Source organism: Gallus gallus, chromosome 1 (assembly GCF_016699485.2).
Source record: "Gallus gallus isolate bGalGal1 chromosome 1, bGalGal1.mat.broiler.GRCg7b, whole genome shotgun sequence".
NCBI classification, from domain to species: domain Eukaryota; kingdom Metazoa; phylum Chordata; class Aves; order Galliformes; family Phasianidae; genus Gallus; species Gallus gallus.
This window is the reverse complement of record NC_052532.1, coordinates 66890759-66906106: the sequence shown is the minus strand read 5'-3', so window position 1 is coordinate 66906106 and position 15348 is coordinate 66890759. Positions and strand designations below refer to the sequence as shown.

At 38.8% G+C, this 15348-nt stretch overlaps 1 protein-coding gene across 2 annotated transcripts; it reads left to right on the top strand.

The window, feature by feature from the left end:
* Nucleotides 1-899: 899 nt before the first annotated feature.
* Nucleotides 900-11125, top strand: CMAS (cytidine monophosphate N-acetylneuraminic acid synthetase). 2 transcript variants are annotated; one of them, XM_416429.8, is made up of 8 exons: nt 900-1080; nt 2884-3026; nt 3233-3388; nt 4628-4761; nt 5568-5662; nt 6803-6974; nt 8838-8988; nt 9647-11125. In XM_416429.8, the coding sequence occupies exons 1-8, from the start codon at nt 920-922 to the stop codon at nt 9877-9879; spliced, it is 1245 nt and encodes a 414-aa protein (XP_416429.2). In that variant the 5' UTR covers nt 900-919; the 3' UTR covers nt 9880-11125. The 2 variants fall into 2 exon arrangements, with proteins under 2 accessions (XP_416429.2, XP_040509640.1); XM_040653706.2 differs by lacking the exon at nt 900-1080 and adding an exon at nt 1097-1321.
* Nucleotides 11126-15348: the final 4223 nt, after the last annotated feature.

Sequence of the window (15348 nt, the reverse complement as noted above, 5' to 3'; positions counted from 1 at the left end):
GGAAAAGTCTGAGAGTTGAGAAGGTGTTTATTTTCAAATACGCATCTGCCTGCTGTAGAGAGATATGAAACAATCTGTTCTCTATATCTGTTCCAGGTGAGATAGGAGTTACTGAGCTCACACTGCAGAAAAGAAGACTGCTGTTAAATCATTTCATTTTCACAATGTGAAGAAGCAAAATACCCATTGCAACTCAATATGTAGATGTTTTGAATATTGTAGCAGCTATCTGAGAAGCCCAAAAACCACATCCCTCAGTGCCACAGCTACAGGTTGCTTGAACACCTCCAGGGATGGTGACTCCACCCCTCCCCTGGGCATCCTGTGCCAATGCGTCACCGATCTTTTGGAGATGAAATTTGTCCTAATATCCATCCTAAACCTCCCCTGGTGCAACTTGAGGCCTTTCCCTCTCATCCTGTCTCATCCTAATGCTGCTCAGCAGCCTCTACTTTCCAGTTTTTAGATTATGTTAAAACCTCGACTCTCTGTGTGGACTTATTTTACTGGTTTTATGCTTTAGCACACTTTTCAGCAGGTGGGGAACAGAAGCAGGAGCGAAGGATTTTTCTCCTCATGTGTGTCTCCGTGAGAGGACTCTGCCCTCTGCCGGGACTCCTCACACGAGAAGGACGTGACACGGGACAACCCGCTCAAGTTTGAGATTTACGAGGGCAAACAATGGAAGACTACAGGACTTGATCATCTGGGGCTTCCACAGGACTCCGCACATCAGCTTCGAGAAGCACCCGACTGCCAGCTAAGAAACACGACTACACCCCCCTAACCCCGCCATGACACCGCAGCCGTGGCGGGCGCAGGACTACACTTCCCAGCACGCATGCACGCAGGCACGCAGAGCTCGGGGAGGGGTACGTGGCGCACGGCGGGTCGGTAGCGCCCGCCCGAGGAACGCGGCATGGAGACGGATGAGGCGCAGCCGCGCTCCCATCTGGCCGCGCTGGTGCTGGCGCGCGGCGGCAGCAAGGGGATCCCGCTGAAGAACATCAAGCTGCTGGCGGGCGTGCCGCTTATCGGCTGGGTGCTGCGCGCCGCCATCGACGCCGGCGTCTTCCACAGGTGCGCATGCGCCTTCGGCCCCCTCGCGGGCGGGGGGCTCCCGTGGGCCGGAGCGGATAGTGGTGATGCGAAACGCTGCGGGCTGGCCGGGGGTTGGCCGAGGCGGCCCCTCGGGTTTGTCCAGAGATGGCGGCCCGCAGCCCAGCAGGGCTCGGCTCCGGTGTTCCGGGGGTCAGAGGCAGTCCCGCAGATGTCAAAGGGAAGGGAATAACCGTGTGTACCAGGAGCCCAGCTTGTGGCGGTGCGTGGAGCCTTGCGTGCAGCCGGGAGCTGGGCTCGGTGTTCTTTCTGAGTGCCTTCCCACTTGGGATGTTCTTTGGTGCTATTCTATGGGCTTTACGCACTTCTCCCTGGCTATTACACGTTCCTACGAGGCTGTTGCACGATTCTGCCATTTACCAGGATCAAAAAAAGAGTTTGCCACACATACGCTAATAGACGAAGCTAAAGGCAGTGCACGCTGAGGGTGCTCCTGGTATACAGCATACCTGGGTGTAACTTCCTGCTGTCAACTTGCTGGACTACGCTAAGGGCAGGGACTTGACTCACAAGCTTTGCATTGAAGTCCAGAAATGAGCACCAGCCGGGCTGAGTGCAGGAAGTATGCACCATCTTCCATGTTTTCACAGCTGCTGTACTGCTGTCTGCTCTGAAAAATCCTTTTTATTCTATTCTAAAAAGTAGAACAAGCGTCTATGACTTTATTTTTTTTTTCGTAAAGGAACAGTGTGTGGCTTCTAGATTATTGGTAATTACTTCCTCCATGTGAATCCGTACTGCTTCGTGACTTACTGTGAATGTGGTGCATGTGTGCAAGGTTTTTCATGTTGCCCATTACATAGCCAAACTCTGTTGGTTAAATGGGCAGTGACTGTTTGAATTAGCCAGACTTGGGCAGCTTATGGAAAAGACTTCCTCTTCGTTCATTTACATGGGTGTGACTTGACTTTGTGTCACTGTCAGATACAGATGATCTCATGATGTCTTTGAATGGAAAAAGTTAATTAAAGTGCCATTTGTTGCGTGCAGTGCGTTGAGAACGCCAATCTTTCTGAGAGAGTAAAGGTTTTTATCATAATTTTTGTTTTTATATGTTGCTTTTTTTAATTATTATTGTCATAGCAGTGACAGCAACCACCTTACAGGTGGCTTACTCAGGCAGAAGTGTTTACCATCACATAATGCTCAGACTTGGTCCTTCCCTTTGTAAATGTTTATTATCCCTGAACTGCAACAATCCTGCCTTACCAGTATTGAAGGTTTCCGGTGCCAAAACTGATGTGTTTGTCACTCGAACAGCTCCTTCTGTGCGATTATATGAAGCCTAGCTAATGCACTTTAAAATTCTTGCAGAACAAGCTAGTCTTCTGACAGAGTGGCACTTTTACTTGCTGTTGGTCTTGTTTCTGAACCCTGCTGTTATTCTAAGTACATTGTTCAAGCTAGTCACAGTTCAATAATATTTTAGCATGCCTAACATTGTGGCAAGTTGGCATTGAATTTTCTGGTTGTGCATCTGAATTTTATGTTTCTTAAGCTACCTGTATATATGGCAGGTCAGGCACCTTACAACATTAAACTGAAATGCAACCCAGGCTTGAGGTTTTACAGTCTTCATCTCTGTTCTTAAAAGTGCTATGTTGGACTGATGTAAGGTTTTACTTCACGAATACAAGAAATAGTTCCCTGTAACGCCAATTACAGGACAGGGTGTTGTTCAGGTGAGCAGATTGTGTCGGAATAGCCTTTTGCTGAATATTGTTCTTTATATGATCATTAATTTCTGTTAATGTCTGCCAACAGTGTGTGGGTATCTACAGACCATGATGAAATTGAGAAGGTTGCAAAGCAGTTTGGTGCTCAAGTTCATCGCCGAAGCCCTGAAGTATCTCAAGACTCCTCTACCTCCCTAGAAACTATCAGAGAGTTTCTTAACCATCATCATGGTAAATCAGTAATGAGGCATATTAAGCTTTTACGTTGTAGTCCCAGAGGGATGATTCACTTACTATTTAGAAAAATAACTAAAGCATATATTAAATAAAAGTTGGAAAGATTTCCTTCTTTTGCGGCCTCTACTCATCCCACACTTTGGGGTTGCATGTATTAAAAATACTCACTGTTTCATAAATGTATGTTTATTTTTCTTCAGAGGTCGATATTGTAGGAAATATTCAAGCAACATCTCCCTGTCTACATCCCAGTGATCTTATAAAAGTAGCAAATCTGATTCAAAAGGAGGGCTTTGATTCTGTTTTCTCTGTTGTGAGACGGCATCAATTTAGATGGAGTGAGGTAAAAAAAGGAGGTAAGATTTTTGTTTGTTTGTTTGTGGCTACAGTTAAAATTAGTCAATGTTTTATTCAGGGGGTTACTGTTCATACTCAAGACATTTATATTTGGGAATGATATCATGAGCATGGGCTGGGTTCCTGGGGAGGTGTGAGATCACTTTTCAAGTATTACTGTTTTAATATTACTGGTCATTACTCAGCAATTCTGTAATTGGTTTCTGGAAGTGATAAGATGCTAAAAATGAAAATGTTGTTAGCATGTGTAGACTCAAAATGTAACTCCCAAATTTACATGTTTGTGCCTGCTTGGTGGGTTATCATGATTTTGTGGACGTGACACTGAGGTCGTGTCTTAACTAGGGAGATACTTAATCTTACCATGCAATAGCTAATAAGTTGCAAATAGTGTGAGGTGAAATCTTAGTGAAGACAGGATGATAGCCTCCTAGCCTGGAGGCTTAAGATTTGCTTCAGCCTGCTAATTTGTCTGCTGACTTATATGAAATTGCAAACTGCCTTTGATTCATGAGGACTGAACTCATGGTAATTAGCTCATACAGAAGAATATGATGACTCTTTTTCCTAGAGCAAATATGCCTTTCAGCTACAGTTGCCAAGAGGACTGAAGACTGAAGTCTTTATTTTCAAATAAAGATTGTATCTTTTCATGTCTCTAAGGGTACCTCCTGTGTTTGTACAAAGAACTATTCCCCCCATTGTCTGTGTTGCCTTTATTTCTGTGATTAAAGCATAAATGTTTGGTTCCTTTTTTCCTCAAAATGCCTAGTTCAGATACTCTCTCATCTGTTTGGTTTGTTTGAGAAGTGCCAAAATATTTTCACAGAAAAATTTTCTCTTCCCATGCTCTTTTATCACTTCATATATTTCAGGTTGGTCCCCTCAGTTCTCGGGTACTTGGGGCGCTCTGGTTTCTAGGTGTACATAGCTGAATGTTTTCTGTGTTCCCTCTCTGAAAGCCAAATCCCTTCCTGCCATGTACCAGGAGACAGTAGACAGTCCTCCATGTCGTTATCCATAGTTCTGAGAAATAGCAAGACGTTTGGTGATTCTTTGTAAATGAGTTGAAGGCCACGAGAGAGGATAACAAAAGAAGACGGTGTCTGAATTGTGTTCTTAGTTTTTCAACAGAAGGTTTATAGCGAAAGTTGTTAAGTGATTCTGAATGAGCATTCTGGAAAACTTATTGGGTTTTTCTTTCTTTTTTTTTTTTTTCCTTTTCTCTCTGTTAACAGAAAACAAAATGACAGAGCCCCAGAACCTGAATCCAGCAAAGCGGTATCGGCGGCAAGATTGGCCTGGGGAGCTGTATGAAAATGGCTCATTTTATTTTGCTAAGAGGCATTTGATCGAGAAAGGCTACTTGCAGGTTAGTGCTTCAGGTTTTCATGGCCCTTTATAATAACGCATCTTTTAACTTTTGTCACAGAGGGATTTGAATTCAATGTTATGTTTCTGTTTCTTATGTGGTCTGCTAACAGCACTTTGGCCTTAGGACAGTTAGCTTATGTCTTGTAACATGACAGGACTGACTGTAATCAGGGCAGTTCAGTTACAGCTTCCTTCACAGCAAACATATTTGTACAAATAATATGTTACAATATATATGTATAAGGAGTTTCACGTAAGTTTACTGTACGTATGTATCTTATAATTCAGTTTAGTATTACTGAGTGAAAAGCTTACATTAATGCAGTACCATAGCCTTCTTACTTTATAAACTTGTATTCTCGGGCAGTTTACACCCTTTGTTCTCTGCCAGTTTTGTGCTGTGGTTTGAACAGTCTGTTACCCTCTCCTGATGTTTGCATACTAGTGTAGTAATACAGAGCTACAAATATAATCCCTTACCCTTCTCATGGAAAATAGGTTTGCCATCTTACTGTATTAAAAGACCTGCTGAAATCTGTACATCCTAATAACTATAATATATACCATCTTTCTTGCATGCTTCCTCTAGTTGTGAAAGGAAGATCCTAACCATTGCTTTAATAAAGTTTCAAATACTTGGTTCTGTGTAACAGACAAAATATTGTTGCTGGTTCACTTGCCTTTTAGCTACTGTGACTGCAGTGTAACCAGATTCTTTAGCTTTCATTACATAGTACTAAATTGTACCATTCTGTAGTTGTATTAACTCGAGCAGAAAATTGTAATGGATTCTACTTTATTTAGGGTGGTAAAATGGCCTACTATGAAATGCGTGCTGAGCACAGTGTGGATATTGATATAGATATTGACTGGCCTATTGCAGAGCAAAGAGTATTGAGGTAAAAGCACTATAATTCCTTTTATTTCTTTAAAATTAATAATTGTTTCAAAGAATGATCGTGTGAACTTGAAGGTTGTTGGTTTTTTTTTAAGTTTCAATTTAACAAATTATTCAAGATAATTGAAATACTTTATTTTTCCGTTCTTTGTTAAAATCATCTGAATTACCTTTGCTATATATTTATATGTGTTTCTTATTTGTGTAAGTTCAGTCTGGGGAAAAGGAAGATTGTAATCCTCAATATCTCCTAGCAGTGTGTTAATGTAATCTCTGTTTTTTTTCTAGCTGTTGTGTTAAGCTTAAATGTTTGGTCATGCACGTGACTAAATCATAGAATTGTAGAATCATAGAATTGCAGAATCATAGAATTGCAAGGTTGGAAAAGGCCTACAAGATCATCTAGTCCAACCATCCTCCTATCACCCTTACTACACATTAAGCTACTAACCCATATCTTGTAGCACCTCATCCAGATGCCTCCTGAACACCGCCAGGGACGATGACTCCACCCACTCCCTGGGCACGCCATTCCAGTGCCTGACCACTCTTTGAGAGAGAAAGTTTTTCCTTACATCTAATCTACATCTCCCAGTCTCCCCTGGTGCAACTTGTGGTCATTTCCTTGGGTCCTGTTTGTTGCCTGGGAGAAGAGGCCAAATCCCTCATCATCACAACCTCCCTTCAGGAAGTTGTAGAGTGTGAAGAGTGGTCCAAGTAGAAGACATGGGCTGATTACATCTTGCTTGTTGCCTTTTCTTTGCAACTACTCTGTATTTCTATAAGGAAATAGTAGATGGGAATTGAATCTGTTTGCTGTACCTTTATCATCCTTTACTCCATTTTGCTTTTTCCCAACACAAATGCCATATAGAACATAACTTTTTATGCTAAGTAAGTAAATCTCATTCTGATTTTTAAATGGGAGACATAACTTGTCTTTTGGCTTTGTGGTCTTTTTTTAATTGAAGAGGGAGAATCTAGTTGAAGAGTAAAGAAACTAAAGGAAGACCTTAAGGGAAAAAATGAGAATTTTAAAGCCAGAACAGTTCTTCTGCCTGGAGTTCACAATTATAGTTGAAATATTTGTTTTCGGAATGCACAAAAACTTCCATCTGAAAAGATAATTTCTTTGTCTTAGCTTTGGATATTTTGGCAAGGACCCATTAAAAGAAGTGAAGCTATTGGTTTGCAGTGTTGATGGATGCCTGACAAATGGTCGCATTTATGTCACAGAAGATCACAAGGAAATGGTCTCCTACGATTATAGAGATATTGTTGGTATCAATCTATTAAAGAAAAGGGGAATCCAGGTGAGGATTGTTCTGAAGTGTAAGGCTTTATTTATTATTGTGATTAATCAGCACAATACTCTGGTTCAGGATTGGGACAAACATTGTTCTCAGATTCCTTAGAGGAAAATAAGTATATTTTGATAACATGCTCAATCTCATCTGTAGAAGCTATGGTATCTTTTTCTTCTTGTCCCTGAAGAATGTGGGAAGACATTTATATGGTGTTTTGATAGCACCAATCATACTGTGTGCTGTTTAGTCTAGACACACATTAGCTAGCAATCACTTCATATCATTATTGTTTACTGTGACATGTCTCTGCTGTATAAATTGTGTTTTTGCAATAGCTTTACCAAGCAAGACTATGTTTGTTATCTCTCAGCTATGTAAGAAGAAGAGATACCCAGGAAAATTACTTGGCTCATCCTATATGACTTGTTACTGTGGCAGAGGAGAAATCAAACCCCAATCATTTCCATCTGCGTAGTTGCTTTAACTGTGACTTATGTGGTAATGATTTGATGTAAATGAAAAAAACACAAATTATAATGTGGATGCTTTCCTTAGTTATTGCTGTTACTTTTTTATTATTGTTGTTGTATGGTGCTGAACAGAGTATTCGATTGCGTTTATGTGAAATTAGTCTTCCTGTTATTGTCTCTGTGTGCTTCTGCCTTTGATGTAGCTCGGAGAATTTATTGAGGTAAGAACTAGATGCAGATATGGGCTGCCTTCACAGGGCCTAGTCTAAATCCTGTTGCATATAGAGGTAAGCATGGGTATGGCAAAGCTAGTTAAACCACAAGTAGGCCATTGCAGATACATTTGGAGTCTCTGTTATGGGCTTTCTTCCTGTTGTTGTAACAGGTTAGGCAAGACATTCTTTACATATTAAAGTGTAGGTAGTGCTGCCTCGGGGCAGTGGAATAGAGTAGGTGGTTTTCCAAAACTTCTTTAGCTTCATCTGTGAGGCAAAAGAGAGGAAGCTTGTAATTGTTTTGTTGCCTGTGGATGCCTATTTCCATACTTTAACTGACTTGGAATCTGTTATAAAAAATCTCTTGGGCTTTGTGCTTCATTTACTTTATTTTTGGTGTATAGTGCTAATACAGTCTTACTCTGTACACCAGTCCCATTTGTTCTGTACTTAATCAATGCCAAATACTTGTTAGCACTTAACAGCGATTAGGCATGATAAGCTTGTCCACAACTTGGAGAGAAAATGTGGAGAGGTTGTGTCTTAAATCTTCAAAAATCTTGCTGCAATCATCTTCTGGTTTTAACCTACCCTACATATTGTTTCTAAATTTCACATTTGAATTTAAATCTCAAGAGATTCATATGCCACACCACTTCAATCTGTTCAGTGGTCTCTAGGTATTCTGAAGTCCTTCTGTAGCTAAAACGATTATGTTATTATATAGAGGAATCAGGAAAAATACTTCAAAATAGTTTACTTCTACAAATATTTCAGAAGCTGTCCTCAGAAGCTCTTTAATACCCTACTTTGCCTTAGATTAGATGATACTGCATTAGATACCGAGCATGGCATTGTACTGTGGTGTATCTGGTGTTTTATTTGGTATGTGGTGCGTTTAAAAAGACAAAAGTAAACTTCTATTTTGGGAAGCTCAGGGAAGCCTGTGGAATGATATTTCACTTTCCCAAAGCACTTCGTAATTCAAGACTGTAATATGCTTTTCTTGGACACAAATCACTTCTGTTCTGAGTTCTGAATGAGGAAACGAGTCACGCAGAACTCTTCTGATACCTGATTATGCTTCTAAGAAACATCACTTTTACTCTTTTTTTCATAAATCAACTTACCCATCTTGTTTTATTTGTATGTAGGTTTTATTCTAACTTGACTTGATTTAATAGGTTCGACTCATCTCTGAAAGAGATTGTTCAAAATCCCTGTCAGCCATGCAGCTGGGATGTGTAGCAGAAGTTAATGCAACAAATAAACTACAAGTCCTGGAGAACTGGCAAAAAGACATTGGTTTGAGCTGGAAAGAGGTTGCTTACTTAGGTCAGTTTCTCTTTAAAACACTGCTCTTTGCTAAATTTAGTGGGATTAAAGTGCAAGCAATACCACATTATCACCAAAAGCAGATGCATATTTTAAGTCTTATTTGGGTACAATCTAAATATTAAATGCAGTGATGAATCAGTATTGAATTTTGTATGATATATTAGTTATGTTTATAATGTGATTTAGAAAAGCTTTTCATATTACAGAAGTGTGCAGTTATAGTTTACAATCCTGATTTGACTGTAATGTGTTTCAGATTAGTATCGTACAGATTCTACTCTGAATTAGAAACAAATCACACAGAATTAAAACTGAAAGCTATGTGATCCTGTACAAAGCTATATTTCAGTGATAGCTTAGTTGCAGAGTCCTGGAAGTGCTTACTCAGTTGATCAAACAATTTTACTCTTCCTAAAAGTAGAGCTCTTTTGCGTGAATATGATGTGTAAAGTATGATCAGAGTTCACGTTCATCACTGGATTTTCTACAAATATGTACTTGAAGTGCTTTTGAGCTTCTTGGATAAAAAATGTGGCAAAAATAGAAATTCTAATAACCGGATTAATATTTAAACAGAAAAAAAACCATTGATTTTGCTCAGGTTTTCTACTCTGTGGTATTTTTTTTTTTTACGTCTGTCACTTTTTTTCAATAGGAAATGAAGAATCTGATGTGGAATGCCTGAAGAAAGCTGGCATGAGTGGTGTGCCCGCTGATGCTTGTGCACTTGCTCAGAAGGCCGCTGGTTACATCTGTAAAAGCAGTGGTGGCTGTGGTGCTGTCCGGGAGTTTGCAGAACACATATTCCTGTTGTTAGAAAAAGTGAACTCTGCAAGAAAGCAAATGGAAGAAGTGAATTCAGCAGGAGAGGATACAGGGGGGAAATGAGAACAGCGGAAGTGGAAATAAGGAACTAATGAAAAAAACAATAACGCAGTTGTTCTCTCGTTTTTTCCACTTCTCCCTTTCCTAATACAGTTTTACGCTGTATTAGAGTTAAAAAATGCTTCCCTCTAATTTAAGGTTCCACTTTGATTAAGTGCTGACATTCATGATTGTATTTATGATTATTTTAAAAGCTATTTAAGTGCAATTGAAGAAATACTACAAAAATAGTGTCCTGTAAATCTACTCTTGATCAGTACACTTGTTCTACAAGAATGATGTATCTTGATTTTATAATCCAGATATATGCAGGGAACAAAGATTTTCCTCATGATTTGTGGATTTGTAATTCAGACTCTTAAAAAATTTTGTTCTGTAAGTTGTGGTCATTTTATGTACATTTCCTCTATCAAGTATCAGTATGATATTGTAGTTATGTGCTAGCTTTTCTTGAGATGCATGTCTCTCCAGTAAGGAAGAGCTCTAGCATATGCTAAAGAAGTCAGATCAAATAAATACCAAACCTTTTCCTGTATTTTAAAAAGTTGAGTTAGTGTAAAACTAGTTAATGTTAGTGTTAGCTAAGGAATGTATTTAAGCATGTGTTCAGTTTGAGCCAATAAATAATTAAGTGGCATTTGGAATTATGTCTTTAACCTTTGAATCTGGTTATGTTGGATTTTAGTTAAGTGCTTAAATTAACATAACTAAATGCTTTGCCCCAGATTTGGAACTAAATTTCCCATTAACCCTGAGATCTTTCCTTTGCAAAAACTATGTTTCTTCATGTGGAGTCTTCATCACAGCTGCTAATGAGTTTTAAAGAAAATTGCTAATGTTTATCGTATGGAAAAGTAATTGCTGTGGGGAAAAAAAACAATCATAGTTGATGCTTTTGGATTCATATAATATACATCAGATTATATTTAGCATATTAATTTAAAGTTGGTGTATATACATTTGTATTTATGTATAATACAATTTTTACTGGGTTTTGATGAGAAGAACTTGGTGATCTGTAAACATCTGTAGAACTGACATTGAAAACAGATGTATATTTTCAATCCTTGTATTACTAGTGAGTCAGGCTCAGCCTTGGGTTAGGCTGAAATATAATAAAGAAACAAGTAAAATCATGGCCATATAGGCAATTCTTGTTGAGATGAATAATAATGGTTTATCATTTTATGTTTCTCAACATCAGATTTTCTGTATCTCTTTCCAAAATAAGATCTACTGATTTACTGCTTTTTGTTGATGAATTTTGTGTTTATTTCCCTTTTCAAAGCAGAATTTAAACTGGAAATCTTTTACTACCTGTAGCAGTAACGTAAGTAGGTGAATAGTTGAAAAGTGAATTAGTTGCACTATTGCCCTTTTCAGTTATCACTTAAATAATTCCTTTAATTGCGTTTTAGGGCTCTGCACTAGATAAGTTCCATGGATAATGAGAGCACCATATTTTGGACAGAACTCTGAACTTTAGTACAGGTTGATGAGTTGTTTCACTCACATAAATGTGATAAATAGTAGAAGTCCAGATCATTTGAACAATTCAGTTTAATAACGTCATTTAAAGTTGGCCAAGCTCCTATTTACTTCACCTTGTCATAGTCAGGGTACTGACTAACCTTGTGTTCAAGGACAGTTTCCTGTGAATAAATAGATCTAGAGAAATTGTGATGAACTTGACTCCCGTTCCTTTTGTGTAAGAGAAAGCAAAAGCATGACTAAGGGCAACTGTAATAGAAATAAGAGTTGTCTGTACTACTTGTAGGTTTCTGTTTAAATCAAGAGCTCTTCTAATGATTCAGCTACTTGCTGAATGTACTGCAAATACTTTGGGTCCTTATGCCAAATCTCTGCCTGTAACAAAAATAAATGCAGGAGATTTCATGAGTGTAATGAGCAGAAACAAATGGTAGCTGATACATAAGTGTTCTCACTTTGGCAAATTCCTTTTAGAAAAATCTGGTATGATTTTTAATTGGACATGTCGGAAGACACTGTACAATAAAAGAACTCTAGAGAAATTTTACAAAATAAAGGCAATCTGAGGACTTAGGAGGTAAAATCCAATGCCTGAAAGGTTCCGATTTGTATTGCTCTGCATTGCAATATAGGGAAAGCCTGGCTATGAAACTAGAATATCCCAAGAGATGCCTCGATCACTCTCTTTTTATGGAAGCTCCTCAATCATATGGAAGGTTTAGGTGTAACAGAGTAGTAGAGGTTGAGAGGATGAATTTTACCATGAAAGGAAATCCTGAGTCAATCTTGAAAGATGATGTACCATTTGCTGGCTGTTTTTTCCACTACATACCCTGGCACTGGAGTTGCTATTCACTAGAGGTGTGTAGTTCACTTAGACTGGATTTCAGTGGTCATTTTTGTTATAGTGAACTGATTTTGGAATAATGTTGCTTTGGTCATCAGACTTAGAAAAAAAAAGTGCACATTTGTTTTTTTAAATTGTCTTAAAAAATCAATTAGAAGTATGTTAAGAAAATATTTTCCCCAAATTGTAGCTAGTATAGGATATTTATCACAACTGTGACAACTTATAAGGGTAAGCTATGTAATAATTTACATTAGGCTATTTTAAAAATACAGCCAATTAACTGAAATTTGAAATAATTTTCTTTAACCCTTTGGATAAGAATGGTTATGGAGTGCTTTGTATACCGCAAATTGTACGCTTCCAAGTCTATGTGAAATGAATTTACCCCCATGAAGACAGACAGATCTAATTGATGCCTAAATTAATCACACAGTGCGCAGTCAGTTACCCAGTATCTTTGTCCATATCTGCTGTTGGAGACAAACCTTCAGTGCTTGTGCCTGGCTATCCCATTGTATAAACTTAACCTTCACTTGCACAAAACTTGTGTTCAAAAATGGTAGTTTCACTGCACTGTGAAATTTGTATCTGTGAAAGTTAGGATTCATCTCTCTGTTTTCTGAGCTGTCACAGCCAGCCCTGTCGTTCCATGGCAGGATCCTTGTACAACGAGCAGCGTGTGCTGAGGATTTTTTGACAGAATGTCCTCAGAAAACTCTGCTTTTGAGTAGGTCTCAAGAACTCTGCTGTTTTTGACTGGTTGCTCTTGCCAGGAGTTTAAGCAAAGGGCAGGAGGATGGACAATAACACACTATCACTATATCTTAACCTCTGTTGAGGGGTAGAGATAAGTTATCCTTTCACCTGCTCTGGGCTCCATGACATGGTTTTAGTCTGGTCTTTGCCCTATTCAGTGTACATCTCTCTCAAGTTCAGTGCTATTTCCTGCAGAGTGACCCAACGTGTTTTGACTTGAGTTCATTTCAGATCAATATGAATTACGTAAATCCCAGCCTGGTGTGTTCAGAGAGATTTTTATTATATTTCAAGTTTGTAATACTTTTAGACTTCAAGCACACAGTATTTAAATGGCTTTTCCAGTGTCCATCTGGGAAAGTTCGCTTCTTCTTTTTAATATATAATATGTTTTCTATTAATATTCTCTTTAAGGATTATTTCCTGTTTCCAGAAATACAGGATACCCAGCAGGACTAATTGCCCTGAATGTCTGCGTTAGAAGAGCAGTAGTAAGACGCATCCAGTGGAACAAAATCACTCAACTGTGCATGAACCTGTGAGTTTTTAGGAATGATTAGAAAAATGGTATAGAGCAAAAAGGACAGAAATCATCATTCCACTGTATTAATCAGTGATTTTCATGTATCTTGAATACCATGTATTTGGCTTCTTATGTATTAGAGAAGTTGTAAAACTAAAGGTTTGTATGAGGGTAAAATAGGTGATAAAAGGAAGAAATCAATTTCTATATGAGCAACAGTCAAGTAAGAATTCTTCACCTGGGAAGGATGACTGAAGGGAGTTATGTTACATACCCATAAAATAAAGAGGGACAGGGAAAGCCTATTCAAGAAATGAAGAGTCACCAAAAGTAAATGCCCAAGAAACTTAAATTTGCCATGTTGTGTTTGCCAGCTCTTTCTAGTTTTCCCATGATCTCCAAACATCTGCAGCTCATGGATCTTTGAAGCTGGATGTGGCTTTCAGAAACCTCAGCACACCTCAAACAGCCTTTGTCCTTGTGTGCCATGTGTCTGACACATGATATGCCTCCTCAGGTTCTGAACCTTGGTTTCTTCCTCTTGTTTCTTGTGTGGGAGACTCCCAGGTGTGTTTTTATTCTTATTACACAATACGTGTCATTGGTTCATTCTAAATTAGTAATGCATACCTCTGACGCAGTAAGGAAAAGAACATGGTATTACTATTACTACTAGGTATTGATCATCTAATCTTCAAAACAACTTAATAAAATAAAGCAAAATTGAACACAGAAACTAAGAATGTGATGAATCAGCTACATTGGGATCCATCAGTCACAGACATGGTAAATTGCACAGGAAGTTCTCAAACAAAATGTAATTGGAGGTTGGAAAAACATTCAGGAGAATACCATGTGCTTGTCCTGTTTGTTCATGTACACTTGCAGACAAGTTTCTAGTTTAAACTAAACTGACAGACATCTGAGCTAGCATGGTTAATCACATTGAAGTTGTATGTGGAGATAGTGAAGGGTTACATCCCCAGAGAGACTATGGTTGTAGTTGCAGCCCATTTAAGAGCTTAGCTGCTTTTATTCTCCCACTTTTTTTCCCTTATTACATCTTTCCCAAAGCAATGCAGCCTTACCTTGGAAGGGGACGTGTCACCAGTGAATCCTTTTGATCAGCGATGCCCAGCCAAGGTGGTGCAACTGGTTGGATGAAGCCAGGTCTGAAAGGCTTGTGAATGGGATGGATTAATGATATAAATGGATATAAAAAGCCTCCACTCATTTGACTTAATAAACCTAAAGATTTCTTCAAAGTGTTTATCATGATCTGTTTTCGGATTTGATTCTACGAATGCTACTTTATGTACTCTTAAAGGATATGGAGCTACACTTGAAAGATACAAGAGTATGAAGGGTTTTTTAGCAGTAGTTTTGATGACTTGCAAACAAATTCTAGTCCTAGCTTGCCACATCTACATAGTTGTTTCCCTCTGCAGTCTCATTGTAAAAAAAACTGAGCTGTCAGTGAGCCATGGTGCTTTTTCCTTCTTGCTCTGGTTTGCTTAATACATGGCCAGGTTTTTATTGTCTTGTCAGTGAGCACCTTGCAGCTAATAAAAGAGTAAGGCTCCCCTGGTTTCTTGCTTGCGTGTTTAAAGAGAGAACACATTTGATTTATAATGAAAGTTAAGAGATTTTGGGGGGTTTTCAAGGTAAGGTTGCTGGCAGTGACAACATAGAGAATAATAAGCCAACTGGATCTGTGTCTTGCAGTGTATCTGTGCTGCAGGTTACTGATACCTCTGCCAAGAAGCAGGGTAACTCAGTCAAGGCTGCTCCAGTTAAGTTGCTGTTACTGGTGTCTGAGCTTGGCTAGCAGTGATGTATGAGCCAATTGCAT